At 39.0% G+C, this 24,628-nt stretch overlaps 1 protein-coding gene across 2 annotated transcripts; it reads right to left on the bottom strand.

Annotated features, from left to right (window-relative positions):
• Window positions 1-1,277: 1,277 nt before the first annotated feature.
• LOC103047313 (phytanoyl-CoA hydroxylase-interacting protein) lies at window positions 1,278-22,826 on the bottom strand. 2 transcript variants are annotated; one of them, XM_022671116.2, is made up of 5 exons: window positions 22,676-22,826; window positions 8,213-8,389; window positions 3,755-3,929; window positions 3,405-3,522; window positions 1,278-2,859 (listed from the first exon to the last, which is right to left on the bottom strand). In XM_022671116.2, exons 2-5 carry the CDS (start codon window positions 8,384-8,386, stop codon window positions 2,325-2,327), a joined length of 1,002 nt encoding a protein of 333 aa, XP_022526837.1. In that variant the 5' UTR covers window positions 8,387-8,389; window positions 22,676-22,826; the 3' UTR covers window positions 1,278-2,324. The 2 variants fall into 2 exon arrangements, with proteins under 2 accessions (XP_022526837.1, XP_049341949.1); XM_049485992.1 differs by lacking the exon at window positions 22,676-22,826 and adding an exon at window positions 6,822-6,895 and having other exon boundaries at window positions 8,213-8,302.
• Window positions 22,827-24,628: the final 1,802 nt, after the last annotated feature.

Here is a 24,628-nt window from a genome sequence, read left to right as displayed (position 1 = left end):
CCCCATTTCCCAAGGTATCAGTAGTGTGCACATTCATTATTACTCAGCTTGTTGTTGTTGGCATTCGTCTGTCTCAAGAGACAATGGAAATTGCTCCTTGGTATTGGCCAGAATAGTTGCATTTCTTTTGTGTTTGTCTATTGTGACTTAGCTGAAGATCAGAACACATTTAATGACCAATTTATGCAGAAATCCAAGTAATCCCAAAGGTTTCATGTAGTTTTGTCCTGCAACTGTATATATATATATATATATATATATATATATATATATATATATATATATATATATATATATAGATCAACACAGTCTAAAGTTGTCCACCCTGTCATTGTCCACCTGGTCATGCAGCTTGCTTACACAGGTTGCATTCATGCATGACACAAAATAAAAATGAAATTCAAAATTGATTTATCTAGGAAAAAAATATTTTTCTTTTGTTTGTTGTTTTATTTTTATTTAATTTGCCCGACACAAAACTGAACATACACATTTTATGGGCAGGTCCCAAAGATACAGCCATACTGACCATAATGCATTCACCTACTAGTTGTGTTTTAATCCCTTATTCCACAAGAATTTGTTGGTTTCAGTTTGATCCATTTAACAGCTCTGTTCAATTTTAGCCGGATTTTCTTTTGAAAGAGGAACAACAATGTGTGAGGTTTACAGTTTGTCACTTCCAAGTACTGAACTCTTATTATTCATCTTATGCCAAAGAAAAAAATACAGGGTTTCATTTTATGGCTCATTAAATCTTATTCCCAGCAGTACAGCAGAAAATAGTCTATTTTTCCGCTGTTTTCCACTTTTTGGTTAAGATACTTTTTTTGTTGGCTTTGTAACAGTAACTATTAATGTCAAGGTTTATTTGCATACTTAATTTTGGCATATAAAAAATATAAAACCAATATTGTGTGAATATAATCAAAATTATTTTAAATTAATAATAAAATAAAACCTTTAATGTAGTACACGCAAAAAATATATATTTCATGTGTTTTAAAATGTAGAAAATAATTTAAAATTGTGCTTTAAAATGTATTGAAAGTTTACATTTTTAACTTTGTTTAATATAGACCGTTAATTCACTTTTTAACCTATCAAAACCAATATTTGAGCAAGGGTGCTCAAACTTTAGTAAATCAGTAAATGAGGTCAAATATAAAAAACAACAACAAAAAGCCCCCCTAAAAAAATCTAAGGTACATTTAAATACTTCTCGGTGAAGCAACAAAAACCTTGTTAAGAAACAAAAATAGTGAGGAAACAACAAATTTCATTGTATGTTTTTTAATCGTTGAATGCCATTTTCATATTGGGGGGCCGCTCATGTTTCAATGCCCATGAAGTCCTATCTATTTCTATGGTCCCCACAGAGCAAAATAAAAAGTAATATACATTTCAGCAATGACTGAAGTCACTTGGAAAGGAGAGGATACAATTTCGATCACGATCTTTACTAAAAAAATAAGAGACCACTTACAAATGATGAGTTTCTTCGATTTTACCAAATTAAAAAAACATTGGAAAATAATCAAGAGGAAGATGGATGTTCACAAGCCATTAAACCAAGCTGAACTGCTTGAACTCTTGCACTAGGAGTGACATAAATTTATCCAAAAGCAGTATGTAAGACTGGTGGAGGAGAACATCTTAAATCTTTGTATTTACTTTGTTATTTCATCCATTTCTCATTTTCTGCAAAAAAATGCTCTGAATGACAATATTTTTATTTGGTATTTGGGAGAAATGTTGTCCGTAGTTTATAGAATAAAACAACAATGTTCATTTTACTCAAACATATACCTATAAATAGCAAAATCAGAGAAACTGATTCAGAAACTCTTAATTTTCTTCCATAGCTGTATATTTATATATTTATATTATCACTAGCATTCAAAAACCTTTTTTCTCTCCATTTTTTTGTCTACTTTTACTCTTTACAATAATGCCAATCTGGCAGATGATCTCCACTAAACTTTAGGATTTTTTTTTTCTTCTTCTTCTACTTCTTCTTTAAAGTGTACATGTTGAGGATATGAGGTTTTTGCGTAACAGTGGTGACATATATGATATTTGGCAGTATGTACATCTTATGGCTTAGTTTCATAGCTATATCCATGCTAGATCAAAATAAGGTTCTTTAGTTTTGGATGAGAATGCCTCAGGCTTCATCTTTTGTCTTTCGCCTGGGAGATTCATTTGTTGATTGAAACCATCTCCTCCAAGAAATGAACGAGAACTGAGTAAGGATTCAGATTTTCCACAGTCGATCAAAGTTCCATCTGTATTTCACCTCTTCTGGAGGCGTTCCTCTCAGCTCAGCGCCCCACACTGATGTTGCACACCTTGCAGCTGGGGTCTTTCTTGGCATTGGCGGTGGAGAGACTCATGAGCTGGTGATGGCCACTGATCTGCTGCAGTGTGCCCTGGTCCAGGGCTAAAGGCTCTGTGTACAAGACCTCCAGTATAACATCGCTGGCATGGCGAAACGTTGGTTCCGGCCCCGGGACGTAAATCAGGAAGGGATTGGCTGTTATGTCCAGCAGTGGCATCCGTCCACTGCAGAAACGATCCCCCTCAGAACCCGCAGGCGCCAGCACCAACACTACATAATGATAGGCGGTGTACATGCAGTAGAAGTCAGCGAAGTAGAGGTGGGTGTTGGGGTTCAGAAGGTGTCCGGCAGAGATGTGGAAGCGCAGGGGGCCGTAGGGGGAATCCTTGGGTGGGAGACCTGTGTCAAATTCAGTATTGCAGCTGAGGAAGACGCCACCCAGCTTTCCGTTGATGGGGGAGCCGTGGCTGCCGCTGTTGTCTTTTAGAGATAGAGGCATCACACCTCCACATTCTGTTCTGTAGAGAAAGAAACAGAGAGTGAAAAAGAGAGGAGGGGTTGCCAGATATTTAATTTGAACACAGACAATTTGTCAGTGTTTTTTTTTTGTTTTATTTTTTACCATGTTAAGCTCTTCAGGTCCAGTGAATGAACTGACATGGTACAAAATTCAGTACATTTAATGGTACAACAGTTACAACAAACTTTTAAACTGCCAGAACTTCTAAGATTAAATTTACAAAAAAATTAAAAACAAAATTTAAAAACCCTACTCCAGCTAGTCTGTAGCAATAGAAATAAACTGAGCTTTGGAAATTAATAAAAAAAGCACATCCACAATTTTCTAAACACAGCTATCCAGATACCCCTCTTAAAAGTACTTCACTCCTCGTGTACAGTGAGTATCACAACATTATCAGCAGAGCTAACAAAACACCACCAATCAGACAAGACCCTTGCAGTGCTTCTTCATTTCTGCATGTCATGTTTTTTGGTAGATATGAGCTTCCATTACTTGATAGAAACCTGGAGCCAGAGAGAGGTGTTTGGGTTAAACACTAACCTCACAAAGTGGAAGTATTCAGGATGCTGGTTGCGGTAGAACACTGAGAACTGGAGCATTCTCCCAGCGGCTCCCTGAGCTTTGTCGAAAAGCTGCTGTAGATGGTCCATTGCATAATCTATGAGAACGAAAACAAAATCGTTCATTATATCAACCACAGTGCGGTCAACTATTACTCAATACTAGCAGTCAGTCTAGATTCATAAACAGCTTCTTTAGATCTTAAAAGTAAAGAAGACAGAATCATTAAAAATCATTCAAAGCACTTTTTAATTAATCGATAATATACTTTTAAGGACTATAAAATATTAAATACTATCCTGGATCCAAACAGAACCTCATCTCCTTACCTCCAGTGCAGAACTCCACCACCTGACTCCACTCTGAGACCTGGTAGTCTCCGTCCGGTTGTCGAATTGCTGTCTGCACGGCCACGCAGTAGTCGGTCCGAGGGCTCAGGAACCAGTGGCCTCGTACTGCCATGGGCAGAGGAACCGCCTTGGCCACCAGCTTGGTGGGCACATCCTACAGGGGAACAAGATAGGGGGCTAGATATAGCAAACTTCACAACAGAATTTTATACAGAAACGTGACCATGTACAACTCATCTTTCATGGTGATATGGATCTTATGAGACCATTAGGTTGGGTTACTTTTCAAATCATCTCCAGTGGGAAAAGCTGTCGATTCATGAGAGTGCGAGTGTGAAAGTGTTGGTTTGTGAGAGTATAAGTTTGCAAGAGTGTTGGTCTGTAAGCTTGTCGGTTTCTGAGAGTGTTGGTTCATGAGAGTGTGAGTTCGTGAGAGTGTAAGTTTGCAAAAGTGTTGGTTTATGAGAGTATGAGTTTGTGAGAGTGTGGGTTTCTGAGAGTGTTTGTTTGTAAGAGTATTAGTGTGAGTTTGTGAAAGTGTAGGTTCGTGAGAGTGTAAGTTTGTGAAAATGTTGGTTTGTAAGAGTGTCAGATTGTAAGAGTGTTGGTTTGTGAAAGTGTTGGTTTGTGAGAGTGTGAGTTTGTGAGCGTGTTGGTTGGTAAGACTGTAAGTGTTTGAGAGTGTTGGTTCGTGAGAGTGTGAGTTTGTGAAAGTGTTGGTTTTTGAGAGTGTCAGTTTGTGAAAGTGTTGGTTCTTGAGAGTGTGAGTTTGTGAGTGTGTTGATTGGTGAGACTGTCGGTTTTTGAGAGTGTTGGTTCGTGAGAGTGTGAGTTTGTGAAAGTGTTGGTTTGTGAGAGTGACCGTTTGTGAAAGTGTTGGTTCGTGAGAGTGTTGGTTTGTGAGAGTGTGAGTTTGTGAAAGTGTTGGTTTGTGAGAGTCAGTTTGCGAGAGTGTTGTTTTGTGAGAGTGTGAGTTTGTGAGCATGTTGGTTGGTAAGACTCTTGGTTTTTGAGAGTATTGGTTTGTGAGAGTGAGAGTTTGTGAAAGTGTTGGTTTGTGAGAGTGTCAGTTTGTGATAGTGTTGGTTCATGAGAGTGTTGGTTCATGAGAGTGTGAGCTTGTGGAAATGTTGGTTTGTGAGAGTATGAGTTTGTGAGTGTGTTGGTTTATGAGAGTGTAAGTTTGTGATAGTGTTGGTTCATGAGAGTGTGAGCTTGTGAAAGTGTTGGTTTGTGAGAGTGTCAGTTTGCAAGAGTGTTGGTTTGTAAGAGTGTGAGTTTGTGAGCGTGTTGGTTGGTGAGACTGTTGGTTTTTGAGAGTGTCAGTTTGTGAAAGTGTGGATTCGTGAGAGTGTGAGTTTGTGAAAGTGTCAATTTTTGAGAGTGTTGGTTTGTGAGAGTGTGAGTTTGTGAAAGTGTAGGTTTGTGAGAGTGTTGATTCGTGAGAGTGTGAGTTTGTGAAAGTGTCAGTTTTTGAGAGTGTTGGTTTGTGAGAGTGTTGGTTCGTGAGAGTGTGAGTTTGTGAAAGTGTTGGTTTGTGAGAGTGTCAGTTTGTGAAAGTGTTGGTTTGTGAGAGAGTGAGTTTGTGAAAGTGTTGGTTTGTGAGAGTGTGAGTTTGTGAGCGTGTTGGTTGGTGAGACTGTCAGTTTGCGAGAGCGTTGATTCGTGAGAGTGAGTTTGTGAGAGTGTCGAATTGTGAAAGTGTGGGTTTTTTCTCTTTTCTCTATCTCTTTGCCCAACTGGGGGCCTATTTTAATAATTGAATGTTTAAACTGACAGTTTATATTCCAAATACCAGTATATAGAATGTATGCCTCTGTTCTTAAACTGTGTTTCTTCTTTGTGATTTTCATGCCTTTCAGAATTAATCTTAAAAAATTTATATTTTTACAGTGTTTGTATGAAATTTAAAAATCTTCGCTGCGAAAACAGAAGGCGTCTTGTATTGACATTGACCCATTAATGTGTTTAGTGCTATCAGCAAATACATGAATGTAAAAATTCAACAATGTTAAGTGTAAATATTTGCCATTGGAGCACTGCATTAGCATGTTGTTCATTAAACTCACTGCTGCCTTGGCTGCAAAAGGTTGTGGCACAAAATATTCCCAACCTTCATATCAGGATGCTATCAAAGCTAATTAGTCGTGTTGTGCTGTCTTGGCTCTCTGACAAGCGAAACCAATTGCTAAATCCGCAGAGAGCCATAACCATAGCAACCCCATCTACTGAAACAGTTACACGTAGAGCGTGGCAGAATCTGCGATGGTTAAAAAGCCATTAGCAGCAACTCCTATCTGTAGCTAACCATCTCGCTGCTCTATACTATTGTTGGTGAAGTGTAGGAGCGTGTAAATAATGTGGAAAAGCTATTATTGAGGAAATCAATAATCTGAAGAAAACAAAAACGTGGGCAGAGGAGTCCTGAAGAGATAAGACCCCTGTAATACATCACGCATTATCTCACTCAGAAGAGCCGGAATCCTCAGCACAGTTTATTTCTCCGTATATAACAGCAGCACAGTTCACTGACTATTAAACACTGCAAGTCAATCGAACACGCGTGTTTTTCAGCCGAGCGCTTCGTATGAGCAGCCCAGCGCTCTGGCCTTTAGCCGCTTGGTGGGTTTTGGTTATTGGAGAGGAAATGAATGTCCCAATGAGTCACAGGCCCGCAGCGATTTTTAGGCTGAGGTTCTCGAGTCTCAGGATTAGAAGTGACTGAGAGAACAGCCTGACCGCATGTATTACTGCAGCATCTGCAGCGCGCTGTCACATACTTTTATCTGCAAGTGCATCCTCACTCAACTACCTCTCTTTCTCTCTTTTTCTATTAATGCATTTTATTAGAACATTCCATATGTACTGTATATGTAAATGCTCTCATTAAAAAAAGACAGTATCCCAGTATCACATAAGTGGTCACATTATAGAAGGGAAAATATACAATGAAATGTAATGTAATGCAAAAAGATGTGCAACAGCAGGGTAAAAATGGCATTAGAGTGAGGATTGGCATTATCAATGAATCAATGAATCAATTAACCTTTATTTTCACTCGGGAATGCATTGAGGGTGATTCTCATTTCCAGTGCAGCCGGGCTTTTACAGTCTAAGGGACTGAAGACCAAAAATAAAATGAAATGAAACAAACAAAAAGTAAATAAAGTCTTTTAATACAGATCAATAAAAATATACATAAAATAAGAAAATCTAAATAATATGACCATTAGCACTGACAATTAAACACAGCTAAAAAGAAAGCTTTTTTTTTATAAAAAGCAAAGATAAAGAAATAATGTAAAAATAATGATAGCAAAATTTAATTATAATAAACAAATTATATAAAAAAGATGAAATGATTAATGTATGGTTAGCACTAGAGTCTCTTGTAATGAATTCCAGCTGGTGCACTGTTGCTTAAAGCTGACAGGTGGCATTAAGAAGACGTAGTGATGAGTGGCATTATAATGAGTGAAGAGTGGCATTAGATTAAGGCATGGCATTAGAGTGATGAGTGGCATTAGAATGATGAGTGGCATTAGATTAAGGCATAGTATTAGAGTGATGAGTGGCAATAGAATTAGTGAAGAGTGGCATTAGATTAAGGCATGGCATTATAGTGATGAGTGGCATTAGAATGCATGAAGAGTGACATTAGACTAAGGCATGGCATTAGAGAGATGAGTGGCAGAAGAATTAGTGAAGAGTGGCATGATATTTAGGCATGGCATTAGAGTGAAAAGTGGCATTAGATTAAGGCATGGCATTGGAGTGATGAGTGGCATTAGAGTGGTGAGTGGCATTAGAGTGATGTGTGGCATTAGAGTGATGTGTGGCATTAGATTGATGAGTGGCATTAGAGTGATGTGTGGCATTAGATTGATGAGTGGCATTAGAGTGATGAGTGGCATTAGAGTGATGTGTGGCATTAGAGTGATGAGTGGCATTAGAGTGATGTGTGGCATTAGAGTGATGTGTGGCATTAGATTGATGAGTGGCATTAGAGTGATGTGTGGCATCAGAGTGATGAGTGGCATTAGAGTGATGAGTGGCATTAGAGTGATGAGTGGCATTAGAGTGATGAGTGGCATTAGAGTGATGAGTGGCATTAGAGTGATGAGTGGCATTAGAGTGATGTGTGGCATTAGAGTGATGAGTGGCATTAGAGTGATGAGTGGCATTAGAGTGATGAGTGGCATTAGAGTGATGTGTGGCATTAGATTAAGATGTGGCATTAGAATGAGTGAAGAGTGGCATTAGATTAAAGCATGGCATTAGAATGATGAGTGGCATTAGAGTGAAGAGTGGCATTAGAATGAGTGAAGAGTGACATTAGAGTGATGAGTGGCATTAGAGTGATGAGTGGCATTAGAATTAGTGAAGAGTGGCATTAGAGTGATGAGTGGAATTAGAATGAGTGATGAGTGGCATTACCCTGTGTTTGAAGCGGTTCTGCTCTCCTCCCTCTTTCCGACTCAGATCAATAAAGTAATGCGTCACACGGGCCGTGTCCTCAGGGGTCATCTCCCACGCAACCCGGAACGAGTCACAGGTCACATCACTGATTTGGATGTTGTGAGGTGTGGAGAGGACCTCCGCTTCACCCATAGCCTGAGAAAAAGAGAGAGAGAGAGAGAGAGAGAGAAAGAAAGAAAGAGGGGGAGTGTCAAGAGGTGAAAAATTACAGGAAGACAAGAAGACAATGAAAAAGCAATCTACCGGCCTCAGACCAAATTCAATTAACCTTAGAGCCAGGAGAGCCACCAAGCCACCATAAAGCACCATACTGTTCAATCTCTCTCTCTCTCTCTCTCTCTCTCTCTCTCTGTCTCATTCTACAAGTTTTCTCTTTATCTATGGTATATGTATCTTAATTTTCTCTATATTTAATTAATCTTTATTTTTCTCTTTTTTTCTGTCTTTTGCACAACATCATTTTTTCATCATCACAACCCAGTGCCCATTCCTTTAGCTCCACTGAGTTTACAGGAGCACATTGTAGTTGTATAATTACACGCTGCTGTCCTTCTGTTTATCTACATACTTCATTATCATAATTTCACACTTTGTTCCTTCCAGTGCTCAGGACCCCACAGGACCACCTTAGAAAAGGTATTATTTGGATGGTGGGTCAGTCTCAGGACATCAGTGACACTGGATTGGTGGTGTTGTGGCTCAGGAGCGTATACAACTCAGTAAAAACATACGAGACCACTTAAAAATTATAATTTCTTTTTAATTTTACCAAATTAAAAACCTCTGGAATATGGAATGGAGGAAGATGGACGATCACAAACCATCAATCCAAGCTGAACTGCTTGAATTTTTGCACCAGGAGTGTCATAAAGTTATCCAAAAGCAGTGTGTAAGACTGGTGGAGGAGAACATGCCAAGATGCATGAAAACTGTGATTAAAAACCAGGGTTAATCCTTCAAATATTGATATTTTATTTTGGAAAAAAATTGTCTGTAGTTTATTGAATAAAACAGCAGTGTTAATTTAAATCAAACATATACCTATAAAAAGCAAAATCAGAGAAACTCGTTTAGAAACTGAAGTGGTCTCTTAATTGTTTTTCAGAGATGTATATCTAGTTCTGTCTCATCAGAGAGAGAACAGAAGAAAGAGATGCAGGGAAATAAATTAAAGTTATTAGTCTCTATGCGCTCTTGCAATATATAAAGTCCCAATTCCAATTTTGAGCAGTATAATTAAATTACACTGTTTTTTTATGCAGGCAATTTCATTCAAGCAGCAATGATGCCTCTCTTTATCTCTCCACATCAAAACTGCAGTTCCTCCAATCTTTAAGCTTAGGACATACAGCTCAGGAAAAACGCTATTTATAGGTATATATTCAAGAAAAATTAACATTGTTGTTTTATTCTATAAACTACCGACAACATTTCTTCCAAATTCCAAATAAATATATTATCATTTAGAGCATTTATTTGCAGAAAATGAGAAACAGTCAAAATAACGAAAAAGATGCAGTGTTCTTAGACCTCAAATAATGCAAGGACAACAAGTTCATATTCTTTTAGAAACAATTCCAACACTAATGTTTTTTAAGTCAGAAACAGTTAATAAAATCAGTATTTGCTAACTGATTTCCCAGACCTGGACCCCAATCAAAACCTTTGGAATGTAATCAAGAGGAAGATGGATTGTCACAAGCCAATTTAACTAATCAGGACTGCAGCAGGAGTGGCATAAGGTCAACCAAAAGCAGTGTGAAAGACTGGTGGAGACCATGGCAAGACGCATGAACTCTGTAAAATAAAAGCAAGGTTAATCCATCAAATACTGATTTCTGAACTGTTCCTGAGAAAAAAAAACTTTATTTGTATTTTTGTTGTTTCTAAATGAATATGAACTTGAGTTTTGCTATTTTGACAATGTTTAATTTTCTGCAAATAAATGCTCTAAATGACAAAATTTGCATTTGAAATTGGTAAGAAGTGTTGTGAGTAGTTTATAGAATAAAACAACAATGTTCATTTTATTCAAATCTATATCTATAAATAGTAAAATCTGAAAAACAATTAGAAGTGGTCTCTTAATATTTTCCAGAGCTCTATAGGCACAGATCTGTATATGAACACCTGCTTTTGATTATTGTCTGGATAAAAAAAGGACGTTTGTTGGACATTTAGGATACATTGTCTTGCAAACAGTTAAAACCAGAGTTGTTTCTCAAAGCCATCTTCAATTTTAGTGTCTTGTAGTCGGCAGTCAACTGTTTTCAAAGGTTTCAAAGACCTTTTTCGTAATGTATGAATATTTTTTTACGCCAGTGCATACTACTAATAAATACATTAATAACATAAAAATAATACATTTGTGTTTAGGCATTTTTAGGTTGTGGTCAGTCCACTGTGCTGGGAATCAGTTTGACCAATGGTTGACGTAGATGCAGGTGAGACCCGTTTAGGGCTGTGAAAACTGCCAGGCAGTGAGACTCCATTCTGCAGAGGCTGGACACCTGAGGCCTGTCTGTGTCGCCCTATATTCCAGACCACTGCTCCCATCCCACAGAGATGATTGATCGTGGCAGTTGTGGCAGTGGTGATACGGGGGAGCTGGACCTTGCACGTTTAATTAGCTGTCATCTCTTCTGGGCCTGTGATCAGTGACCCTAGTAGTGTGCTCACACAAAACACTTTAATCACACCCACCAGATAGAGGGAGACTGCCAAAACCTTGACTTATGTGTACCTTTCTCTCTCTCTCTCTATTTCTATCTTTATTTCACTATCACTCTTTCTCTCTCACTATCTCTCTGAGGACAAAGAGGATGTCATAAAATACACCACAACATTACAGCCTGTGGAAAAAGACGTTTGGGTGGCATTAGAGTAATAAATAGCATTGGACTCTAGGTGGCATAAGAGTGATGCATGACATTAGACATTTTAATTGGCATCAGAGTTAGGCCATGGCAATCGACTCTAAGTGGCATTGAGGTGATGCATGGAATTCCAAATTGCATTATACAGTAGTCGCAGTGTGAAATCAGGCTGTTACACTGTGAAGTTTGGCATTAGGTTTTTTTTTAGGTGCTATTAGATTTGAAAATAGCATTAAAATGTAGGGGTGTGACGAGACACTAATATCACGAGACGAGACGAGACACGATATTGGGTTCACGAGAACAAGACGAGATGAGATTTAAAAATAAAATTTTAAAGAAAACGTCAAAAATGAAAAATGGCTTGAAAACTAGAGTCTTATTTGACAAAATCATATAACGCAAACTTAACAGACTGGTTCCTCTCACACATTGATTCTATAAGAAATAGAATTAAGAATAATAAAAAAAAAAATCTAGGTCTTATATAGTGCAAACAATAAGTGCAAACCACAACCAGCCAAATTAAGCCTATGGTTTCTGTATTTTTTTCTCCTAAATCTCTTGTAATTTAACTATGCATGACTATAACCAGTCATATTAAGACTATGCTTGAAGTGCAAGCAGAGACAGAGCTAAGGGATTAGTACAACTGCCTATGAAACAGTCATGTGTAGGATTTACTTACAGTATTTATATATGGTTTGTGTCTTGTTGGTCACTCTGTTACCGTTTATTGTTTCCACTGGAGCCAAAATGCAGCCAGACATACAACTAAAAAGTAGCAGAAGCATCTTCTATGCAAATGCCCGAATTTTCCTCTTCTGCTGAGAGCTGCTCTCCACCATACTCTATCGCTATCGCTACTGGGTTGCCAGATCCCTCTTAAAAAGTCCACACTTAATGTTTGTTTTTTTGCCCCGTGAGACAGGTTTAAGCCTGACGAGAAATATCGTCTGTTGTAATCTCGCAAGATCTCGTCACACCCCTATTAGAATGGGATTTTGCATTAAGCTTTTTAGGTTGCGTTGTATGGCATATCAGACTCTTTGGTGGCCTGAGATATTTCCTTAGACTGTTGGTAGAATTAGGTGTCACATCAGACTCTTTAGGTTACATAAGGTACTGTATGTGGCATCAGACTTATTGGTTGCATTTTGTGTGGCATCAGTTTCTTTAGGTTTCATTAAACCTATTATTTGTGTGTTTTGCATTAGGTGGCATCAGACTTTTAGGTGGCATTACAAGTCACACCAGACTCTGTGTAGCATTAAATGTACCATCAGACTCTTCAATGCTCTTTAGCATTAAATGTACTATTTGTGTGAAGCATGACATTAGGCATAACATTTAAGGTGGCAATAGATGCTCTAAGAGACTGTTTATAGCTTTAAAATGCTACTCAAAATGGTTTACTATTAGTCTGCATAACATTTAGCATTTATTGTTGTATTACACTGTTTAGGTGGCATTAGATGTTGCATATTTTTCGTTATATGGCATTATATGTCATATCAGACTCTGTGTAGCATTAGATGTGGTATTACAACCTTTAGGTAGCATCAGGTGTGAAATCAGACTCTTTAAGTGAAGTTAGATGCAGTATTGTACAGATTTAGGTACAGTAGATGTGGGAAGCACTTTAGGTATTAATAGGTTGCATTACATTTGGCATCAGTCTCTTTAAGTGGCATTACATGTCACACCAAACTTTTCATAGCATTACATGTGGTATTAACATATTTAGACAGCACTAGATGTGGGATTAGATGTAATTTTAGTCTGATGCATGGCATTAGGCACTGCATTATACCCTTAGGTGGCATTTGATGCTGTATTGTTCTGAATCAGTTACTCTGATTTTGCTATTTATAGGTATATGTTTGTGTAAAATGAACATAGTTGTTTTATTCTATTTAAACTACGGACAACATTTCTCCCAAATTCCAAACAAAAATATGGTCATTTACAGCATTTATTTGCAGAAAATGAGAAATGGCTGAAATAACAAAAAAGATGTAGAGCTTTCAGACCTCAAATAATGCAAAGAAAACAAGAGAGATTTATATTCACAAAGTTTTAAGAGTTCAGAAATCAATATTTGGTGGAATAACCCTGGTTTTTAATCACAATTTTCATGCATCTTGGCTTGTTCTTCTCCACCAGTCTTACACACTGCTTTTGGATGACTTTACTCCACTCCTGGTGCAAAAAGTCAAGCAGTTCAGCTTGGTTTGATGGCTTGTGATCATCCATCTTCCTCTTGATTATATTCCAGAGGTTTTCAATTTGGTAAAATCAAAGAAACTCGTAATTTTTAAGTGGCCTATTTTTTTTATTACTATTCATATCCTTTTTTTTTGCATTTGGTGCTGTATTGTCCTGTTTTTGGTGGTATTAAATGTGGCATTGGGCACTTTAGGCAGTGTACAATTTTGTATCAAAAATTTTGGTTTGGCATCAGATTTTCTATGTGGCATGATATGTTGTATCAGACTCTTTCAGTCACATTGGATGTGGCATCAGTCCCATCATTAAGTAGTATTAGCATAAACTTACATTTTATTTTAATGTCAGCATCTGCATGGGATTAAACTCTAGGTGGCATTTTGTTCCTCAAACTCTGTGCTTTTTTGATGTACCGTATTTTTCGGACTATAAGGCGCACTTAAAAACGTTTAATTTTCACAAAAATTGACAGTGCGTCTTATAATACGGTGCGCCTTTTGTATGGATTTTACTCGTCAGGTTGTAAGGAGCAGTAAACACACACTCCGTGCAGCGTTATAGAGAGTTTCAGTGCTATACAGAGTCCAGAGCCGTGCAGCTCCGAGGCTGAGCAGCAATAGCATTAGCTAGATGCTAACCGCTAAGCTAGCTAGCTTATTCACTGAGATCAGTATTATCTAAATTTTACTCGTCAGGTTGTAAGGAGCAGTAAACACACACTCCGTGCAGCGTTATACAGAGTTTCAGTGCTATACAGAGTCCAGAGCCGTGCAGCTCCGAGGCTGGAGCAGCAAATAGCATTAGCTAGATGCTAACCGCTAAGCTAGCTAGCTTATTCACTGAGATCAGTATTATCTAAATTTTACTCGTCAGGTTGTAAGGAGCAGTAAACACACACTCCGTGCAGCGTTATACAGAGTTTCAGTGCTATACAGAGTCCAGAGCCGTGCAGCTACGAGGCTGGAGCAGCAAATAGCATTAGCTAGCTTATTCACTGTTCAGAGATCAGTATTATCTAAATTTTACCCGTCAGGTGTAAGGAGCAGTAAACACACACTCCGTGCAGAGCCGTGCCGCTCCGAGGCTGGAGCAGCAATAGCATTAGCTAGATGCTAACCGCTTAGCTAGCTAGCCTTTTCACTGTTCAGAGATCAGTATTTTCTAAATTTAGCACTTTTAATACTGCTGGAGCAGTATTATTAGCGTTAGATGCTAATCGCTAAGCGTTCACCGTTCAGAGGTGAGTTATCGGCCTGTAAGTCTGTGCTGCTTTGCCTGGCTAGCATTAGCTAAATGCTAAGCGCTAACTCTCTCAGAGGTGAGTTTTATCAGCCTGTAATCTGCTTGTTTACCGTGTTAAAACAAGCTACGGGGGACGAATCGCTAGCTAATATCTCACTGTCTTACCAAAACACGCAGGATTACTCAGTGTAACGCTGTCGTTTAAGTTTGGGTTAACTTTACTAGTTTAGGTGACTAGCTAGCGTGCTAGCGGATAGCTATGCTAACGCTGGTGCAGCAAGCCTTAGTGGACATCTGGAAATCTAAGCTTACTGTAAATAAACTGAAGCACGTTACTCACCCAAATAAACAGTTTTCAGGAGAGGAATCTGTGTAGATTAATATCCAGCACTCGTTTGACTTTGAAATAGCTAGATTTGTATACGGAGACGCTCCACCGGCAAGCGACCACCCCCGGTGGGGGAAGGGAAACATGGCGCCACCCCTGTTCACTTTGATATAGGCACCCTTTCTAGTGTCACTTAACGCGCCTTATAATGCGATGCGCCCTATGTATGGAAAAATAGCAGAAAATAGGCGTTCTTTGATAGTGCGTCTTATAATACGGTGCGCCTTATAGTCCGAAAAATACGGTATTTGTTTCTCTCTTTTTTCTACCATGTTTAGCTCTGTGATTACAGTTTCAAATGCATTCAGTATCTCCCTCATTTACCGAGCCGCTCAGGGTCAGCGGGCCTTCCTTTGGCTCAAATCTTTTCTACACTGCTGCACTTTCCATGGCTCAGCGGGCTTCTTGTTATGTAAAACAATGCACAATGAGCTTCCCTTTTAACGACCTGAAAATCGCAACAAATAGCCTTTTTTAATTAGGCGTCCTAGTTAGTGATGAGCCGTGTGCTAACACAGCATGTCGTTCTCAAGTACACAGAAAACTAAAAAAGGAATTAGTTAAAGAGATGGTGCGCGAGAGCGTTGAGTTTAGAGTTTTGAGTCCATTTAATAAGCATGCCAAGGGGATGACAGACAACCTATTTTACCCTGGGTCTGTCACGCACGCCTGGTTTTGTGTGTGTGAGAGGGAGAGGGTGTGTGTGACAACTCTGATGGACATTCGTTCAAACCACATTAGAGTCTATGAGGTGGGAAATGTCCTTCACTGCTCTCTGGGGAATACTGTATCAGTGCTTTGAGACAATTCCCCATCAATGCCCCATCAATACTCAATCAATACTTCATCAATACTCCATTAATACTCCATCAATGCTGCTAAAGCAATGCTGCTTAACTGTGATACAAATGTATCATACCCAGCTGCTCTCCCTCTCAATCACAGTTAATGTAGGGCAAGAAGATCTCAGAGGAGTAAACCACATACACACGGCCCGTTTCCTCTTTAGGAGCGGCCCGCGAGGTATTTTAGAAATAGAATTAAAGTTGGCCCGCTGTTAAGCAGGTTTTTATAATGTTTGATTCAAAGTTTGAACGCTAGGTGTCGGAAACGGGCCAAAGACTCTAAAAGCGGAGAGGGTGCGCATTTCTAGCGCCGAAAAATGGAGCAAAACAGTCTAAAAGCCGAGAGTGCGCATTTCTAGCGCAGAAAAACGGGGCAAAAGAGTCTAAAAGCAGAGAGGGTACACATTTCTAGCGCAGAAAAAGGTGCCAAAGAGTCTAAAAGCAGAGAGGGTACGCATTTCTAGCGCAGAAAAACGGGGCAAAAGAGTCTAAAAGCGAAGAGAGTGCACATTTCTAGCGCAGAAAAACGGGCCAAAGAGTCTAAAAGCGGAGAGAGTGCGCATTTCAAGAGTCTAAAATTTGCCGTAATTAAGGAGTTTGATATTAAGAGACATCATGAAATTAAAAATCTTAGTTCACACAACACTGTCAAAGATAAAGATAGTAACACAAGTAAAATGGTGTGTAAATTAAATAATCAGGAAAAAAGTATTATTTAAAGTGGTATATTTCATTATTTGTTTTATAACAGAGTGTGGCCCGTGACTTCAAATATATTTCTCCTTCTGGCCCCCAACAAAAAAAGTTTGGACACCCCTGCTCTAAACGTACCCTGTTCTAGCACTGAAACATAATGGACCCAGTCATGAATCTAAGTCTGAATCTAAATTTAGTTAGCCAGCCTTCTATTTTGTTAGCCAAAGAAGATAACACAGCCAAAATGCATATCTTGCAGTAAGCTGTCCATAGATTTTTTTTTAAAACTGGTTTGTAACATGCTGCTGGTATCCAGCATGTGTGGCACTGTGCAAGGCAATTGTGCCTTGCTTACATTCAAGCATGGTGGTGGTAGCATCATGGACTGCTGCTGTATGAGTGCCTCCGACACTGGGGAGCTGAACTGTAACTGTGGCGTAGCAGTTATTTTACATTATATCGATCCTAAACAAACCTTCAAGATGACAACTGCCTTGCCTTTCTCTGAGATTTTTTTGTGTGTTTCTTAACAACAGTGCCCCATAAAATGTCAAAAACAGCAGAAGCAAGAACTTTTATCAGATTAACCACATCTGCACTGAGGAAAAAAAAATCCACACTGCTGCTTTAAAGATCTGTGCACTATTTGAGTCTATTTCTGACAGTTAATGAATATTCACACTCGCACCACGTGTCCCAGACTGTCATATATAGGTTATCTAAAGTCCCATGCTGTTTGTGAATCACACTTACACACAAACAAATACACAATACACACCCAAGTGCAGCCAAGCAATTCCTCAAGGGCGTTTTCGCGTAGCGTTCCTCTGCTGATCAGTTGATCTGATCTGTGCAGCTGTAGTGTAGCTGTAGTTTTAATCTCTGACACACTTCAGCATGATGAAGTGCTTTGGGGTTTAAGGGCTCCGCTTATGGCCTACATTTACTATTGTACTCATTATTCACCAAGAGTGTGCTCTTCTACTTAAAGCAGTGCCACAACTGCAAAACCTGCCCCTCTTGTGGACACATGTACACATGCTTTTGTTGACAAGATGAGATAGATACAGAAGCAGCTTCTGAAGTAAAAGAAGCTTGTGGACTGAGGGTGGGGGTTAGGGTTGCCACCTTTCAGAAATGAAAAATAAGGGATGCCCACCAAATAAACAGATAGTTACAAATATATGTATATATATATTTACATTTTATATATGGATATTTATGGAAATAGAGAACAAATCGCTTCACATATTGGTCCAATACGGGACGCAATATTTAAAAGCCAAATAAAGGACATTCTGTGTTTTTCAGGACAGGTTGCAACACTAAAGGGGGTCGTAATCCCCAGGTTAGGAACCCCTGTAGTAGCAGCATTCATGTGGATCATTTACATAATTGTGATGCAATTGTTGCATAATGTTGCTTTAAAAAGTGGTGATATTATGAGAATATTCTCAATATCAGCAGGTCTTTCTCAGCACATTTTTAAAAAGTGCAAGTTAGACTGTTGATAACATTTTATAAAAAAAAAAAAAATCAGTTCAGGCGGAGTCACAGATGCAAAAAAACTAAACTTTCAACCTTAGGATAACAGCAGTCACATTTACGGAAAAACATGTGACACACTCTGTATCAGTGTGTCAGTGCCTGAGAGACAATCGATAACATCCCATCATATCTCGCTGTTTAATATTCATATTACTATTCATACTAATCTTAGTTTCTTCCTGTTTATTTACAGCAAAGTATTTCAGTGTTAAAATACAAGCATTTAAATAAATTATATGTAGCCATTTTTGTTAGTATATCTGTATAAGAGGGAGAGAGAGAGAGAGTAAGAGAGTGAGTGAGAGAGAATGAGAGAGAGAGAGAGAGAGAGTCAACAGAACACAAAACAAAGAGAAACAGAACTGGAAAGAGAGAGAGACAGAAAGAGAGAGAGAGTCAACAGAACACAAAACAAAGAGAAACAGAACTGGAAAGAGAGAGAGAGACAGAAAGAGAAAGAGAGAGAGAGAGAGAGAGAGAGAGTCAACAGAACCTGAAATGAGAGACTCTCAGAACCAAAGAAATGATGGAGAGAAAGAATATTTATTTAACTTTTCATGCTGATAATGGGCTTTTCATATTTGATTGTCATATATAAAAATATAATTTAAAGTAGACATATTATGCAAAACTCACTTTTGTATTTCCATTTGGGTCTCTACTGCCCCTCACTCTAAGAGCGCTCGAAAAAAAAAAAAAAAACACCCATCCGTTTTGTGAATCATCTGAGAGTTTGGTGTCAGGAATTTTTATAAATCTTAGCTTCTATGAGTCCCTTGTTGTGACGTCACAGCCCCCCTGGCATGACCCCTCACCTGTCAACCCCCACCAGAGCCTCACCCAGTAGATCAGTTGAAAATACGCCATTTCAGTCAATCGGGTTGAGAATGTTAAGACCGTACACAGCAGGATTAGCCAGCAGACTTTGTCTGATGAAGGGATCTGTATCTACAATCTGTGGCAAGTCAGCAGATGAGAATAAGATGAGATGTAAGTAGTTTCAAATAATGAGTTTGGTATTTCTATCGCAGTAAATCATAAACTAGCTTATTTTTGTTTTGCCATTTAGAACAAGCTAACACTAACATGTGGTAAACACTTTGTTTAAACATGGTGTGGCCAGCAAAAGCTTATTTGCATAAACGTGGCAGAGCCCTTAAATGGCTCATTCTAAGGTCTGACGTTGAAAAAGAATAGAGCTGGTGAGATTTCTTTATGTGAGAGTTTGTTTTGTATAGCCTGTAGCCCTATTTTTACTTGTGTAAAATGGTATAATAAGTATAATATGTCCACTTTAAATACATTATTATCAGCATTAATTCAGAAAATGTTATATACTTTGTTTAAATATATTCTTTAGATTGGAAAAAAAATTGTGTCAAATATACAAAATAGTCTCACATGCCAAATGTCATGGGACAGAAACTAGTACCGTGTCCCGTGGCTTTTGCCATGTTCCATGGAAGCTAAAGAATGTATTACCTGCAAGATATGTGTGTGAGGGCTCCTGCATTTCTGCCAGAGTCACTTTCTGTTCAAATGTGACTTCATGAATTGAGACATCTTCAGAATATCCAATCCATCTGACGTCCAATTTCAGGCCTCTCTCGAACTCTCATATTGTCTCACATTGCCTTGCCATGTGCTGGTCAGTCTCATACAAGATAACACCTCACAACATATACATGTTTGCATGCCCCATTTTTTTTTTATGTTCTCTTTTTTGCTTGGAAGCAGTATGTGTGTGAATATCTTTGTTGTTACAGGTGAGTGTTATTCGTTCAGAGTGCCGTTAACAGGAGATATTGGAACTCATGGAGTGTCTCAGCCAATCACGCTGCGAGGTCAGAACAAACTGTAATATAATGGTCTTCAACTTTCTCACTCTCAAACACAATATTTCCATTTGTCTGTGCAGGAAAAGCACAGCAACAGCAGCACAAAACTGATTTAGCACTTCTGAACAGAAGAGAGGGAAAAAAAGATGAAGGACTCGTTGACTTTTCAGAATGGCCTTAGAGTGAGAGAGTGAGATTAATCCCTGTGACTAATTCATTCAGATTGGCCTGAACGGAATCAGAGAGAGAGAGAGAGACTCACAGAACCAGAAGGAAATAGAATCCCTCTCTTTCTCTCTCTCTCACACACACTCTCTATGATTCAGTTACTGAATTGGAAAAATGACAGATCATTCTGGGAGATGGGCACACTGCACCCGTCCCTGCACACTCTGTATCAGTGTGTCAGTGCCTGAGAGACAATTGATAACATCCCATCATATCTTGCCGTTTAATATTCATATTACTATTCATACTAATCTAAGTTTCTTCCTTTTCTTTTTAATTTACAGCAAAGTATTTCATTGTAAAAATACAATCATTTAAATTAAGTATGTGTAGTCATTTTTGTAAGTATTGCCGTATAAGAGGGAGAGAGAGCGAGCGAAAGTGAGAGAGAGAGAGAGAAAGAGACCAACAGAACACAAAACAAAGAGTAACAGAACTGGGAAGAGAGAGAGAGAGAGACAGAGAGAGAGTCAACAGAACCTGAAATGAGACACACACAGAACCAGAGAAATGATGGAGAGAAAGGGACACTTACAAAACAGAAAGAGAGGAGGGAGAGGGAGAGAGAAATAGAGAGATAAATGTTACGCAGCCTGGTTCTCCTTCCACACTACCGGACTCTATTTCCCAGAATTCCCCTGATTATGACATCAATAATAACCCTTCACCTTCACCCAATCACGTTATGCTCCGACGCTCTGATTCACCTGTGTACTAAATTACTTCCGGTTCATTCTTATCTAGATCCTGTATTTAAGGCATCCATTTGTAAACAAACACCGCGAGGTATTGCCGACTTATGTTGCATACTAAGCGTTTTCCTGATTACTGTTTTTGCCTTCTCGTTACGACCCTGTTTTCGGATTATCGGTTTATGTCTTTTGTTTTGCCCTTATTGGATTTGTTGTATGGTTGGACTGTTTCTCGGTTTCGAACTCGGACTGTATTTTTGACTACGTCTCTGGTTATCGGTGAGATCATTGTTTACTTGGTTATTCTGTTAGCAGAACCTGTTAGCCTTCCTGCTAATAAACCTGTCTGTATTTTTAACTCGGCTCGCGTCACTCCTCTCTACCTGGCGTCACAATAAACAGAACCAGAAAAGAGAGATAGACTTTTAGAACCAGAAAAAGAGAGTCCAACAAGACCAGAAAGACAGAGAGAGAGACTCACTGAATCAGAGAGATGATGGAGAGAAAGGAACACTTACAAAACAGAAAGAGAGAAGAGAGAGAGAGGGAGAGAGAAATAGAGAGATGAACAGAACCAGAAAAGAGAGATAGACTCTTAGAACCAGAAAAAGAGAGTCCAACAAAACCGTAAAGACACAGACAAAGAGAGAGAGAGAGACTCCCTGAACCTGAGAGATGATGGAGAGAAAGGGACACTTACAAAACCAGAAAGAGAGAAGAGAGAGCGAGATGAACAGACTCAGAAAAGAAAGAGACTCACTGAATCAGAGAGATGATGGAGAGAAAGGAACACTTACAAAACCAGAAAAAGAGAAGAGAGATGAACAGAACCTGAAAGAGAGAGTCAGAGAGAGACAGAGAGAGATGAACCGAACCTGAAAAGACTCCTAGAACCTTAACCAGAAAGACTGAGTGAGACAGAACCAGAGAGAGAGAGAGAGAGAGACTCATAGAACCAGAGAGTGGGAGTGAGACAGAACCAGAGAAAGAGAGAGAAACCCAGAGAGATGACAGAAAATCACTTACAGAACCAGAAAGAGAGAGAGATTAACGGAACCTGGAAGTGTGCGGGCCTCTCAGAACCAGAGAACAGATAGACAGGCTTACAGAATCAGAAGAAAGAGAAAAACAGAGGGAGAGAATGAATAGACTGACAGAACCAGAGAGCTAGAGAGAGAGAGAGAGAGACGAGGTGAGATGTATTATTGGATTGGTGAGGGATCAGGTTTCTGAGTGGATCTAAACTGGAGCTGCAGTGCAGAGTATCAGAGTAACAGTCAGTTAGTGATGTTCTTTTATTCTACACTACCAAACACAACCACTCGAATCAGCAGCTTCCCCACACACACTGCTGCACAGCAACACACCTCCTATACACCTCACACACACTCACACACACTTACACACACTCACAAACACAGGAATCACACTGATACGGGTGCAGACTCAGCAGCCCTGCAGCCACCACAGCCACAACTCATCCCTGAGCCGTCACTCACACTGCCAACTCAAAACAAGCCAAACCAAGGTAAAAGAGCCAACACTACACCCTCACACACCAACACACGCTCACACACATCAACAACAGGGGCACTAGAGTGTGTATGGCCAGCAGCCTCCACATGATGCAGTGTATAGAAAATATTACATAACACACTAACAGAACAAAACAGTGTGTTCTGCAGGGGTTCGGTAGGTCTGAGAAAGTGTGCACACACACACACAGTTCACACACACACACACACACACACACACAGTTCACACACACACACACACACAGTTCACACAATTACACATTAACACACTCAGAACAGAATTTTACAGTGATGGCGAGCTTACCTCAGTGTGTGCAGTGGTCGAATTCAACAGACGAGAAAACAGAGAGAGAGAGAGAGAGAGAGAGAGAGAGAGAGAGAGAGAGAGAGAAACAGAAGACAGGCTGCTGCTGTTTGTGTCGTTGCTCTGGAGTGAAGGAAGCCCAAAGGATCTCTACTCCTCTCCCCCTCTCTCTCTCTCTCTCTCTCTCTCTCTCTGCCCTATCAAAACACTTTCACTCCCTCCCCCTTTGACTCCCACCTCACCGTGTGTTTGTGTGTGTGTGTTTCTTTCTTTTCTTATGGTTTATGCTTGACAAAATGCATTACAAGCCATCAAACCAAGCTGAACTGCTTGAATTTTTGCACCAGGACTAAAGGCATAACATTATCCAAAAGCAGTGTGTAAGACTGGTGGAGGAGAACATGCCAAGATGCATGAAAACTGTGATTAAAAAAACAGGGTTATTCCACCAAATATTGATTTCTGATCTCTTAAAACGTTATGAATATGAACTCTCTCTTATTTTTTCTAAAGCTGTAAGATATGTAGGACATATCAATTCATATTTATTATACAGTTAGCAGATATACTACTAGTACATATTTATTATACATCCATTATATATCACTAGTACATATTTATAATAAATCCAGGATATATCATTGGTGCACATTTATAATACATACAGGATATTATTCATTAATAATTCAGAGGAGTCATATCATTATTACACATAGACATTACATTAATTATGCATATTATAGTTACAAATATTAAGCCTGCAATATTTTTGTTTTTTTAAAAAGCCCGCAATATTTTTGTTTTATCTAGTCAACTTCATTGTATATATTAATATACATCCATTTTTGCATTTCAGGCCTGCAACACACATTGCAGCTAAAAATTGGGACAGTAAAGCATTTACTAATCTAAATTGTAACACTTTAAACATTGTTAGGCACTGAGGATACCAAGCGATGAAGTGTTGCAGGTGTTATTTTGTCCCATTTTTCCTGCACAAACTTCTTACAACAGGAAAGGGTCATTGTTTTTCTTAAAACAAAAAATTCCACACATTCTCTATTGAGAAAAAGTCAGGAATGCAGTCTAGTCCAGTACCTCTCCTTCCACAGCCATGCTTTTGTTATGTGTGCAGCAAGTGGTGTTGCATTGTCTTGTTAAAAAAAATAATGAAAAAATGTATTGCACTAAAATCCTAGTGTTCTCAGTGTATTTTGTGTCTCAGTGTGTATGGCATTTGTGAATCTGACTTTATATTGTAGTCCAAACCATCTAGAAAAGTGCTTGGGTGGTTACTTTGAGTTGGGCTAAAGTGAAAAGTCAGAAGGTTGGATCAAACCAGGCAGGTGTGAAAGCACTCAACATTTCAAACATTTTCTTAATGATTTGGTACAACCAGTGGCGCAAAAAGGGGGTATGCAACGTATGCAACGCATAGGGGCGCTGCACTAGAGGGGGCACCAAATCGATGCCTTTTCTGTAAGAGCTGTTTGTTTATGCATAATAATACACAGGGGCGTCACCTGGCCTTCCAAACATTTATTTAGGTAACCAGAAGTTGGATGTTGTGGATAGCCAGAATTTAGTACTATACTTAGTTTAAATGAGTTTCTTAACCCTGGTTTCTGCCCTAATAAACTAATATAATTAACTGGACTGAGCCCCGGATTTTTACATATCCAGGCACCGCCCCTGATAATACACATCAAAAAACAGAAGCACAGCACTATTCGGGCGCCCATACACTTCCCCTCTACCCTCCTGTCACTTCCTCCCAAACACAGGACAGGTGCTATATTTACAATATAACGGATCATAACAAGTAAGTAAGTAAAGGGAGTCATAAAATAATAAATTATAGAACAGGGGTTGCGCCAATAGTATGTTTGCATACACCTCAAAAAGTATGTAGTTGCACCCCTGGGTACAACCTAAAGATTATCTGCACAGTTT

The sequence above is a fragment of the Astyanax mexicanus genome, chromosome 12 (genome assembly GCF_023375975.1).
Source record: "Astyanax mexicanus isolate ESR-SI-001 chromosome 12, AstMex3_surface, whole genome shotgun sequence".
Taxonomy (NCBI): domain Eukaryota; kingdom Metazoa; phylum Chordata; class Actinopteri; order Characiformes; family Acestrorhamphidae; genus Astyanax; species Astyanax mexicanus.
This window is presented reverse-complemented; position numbering and strand designations above follow the sequence as displayed.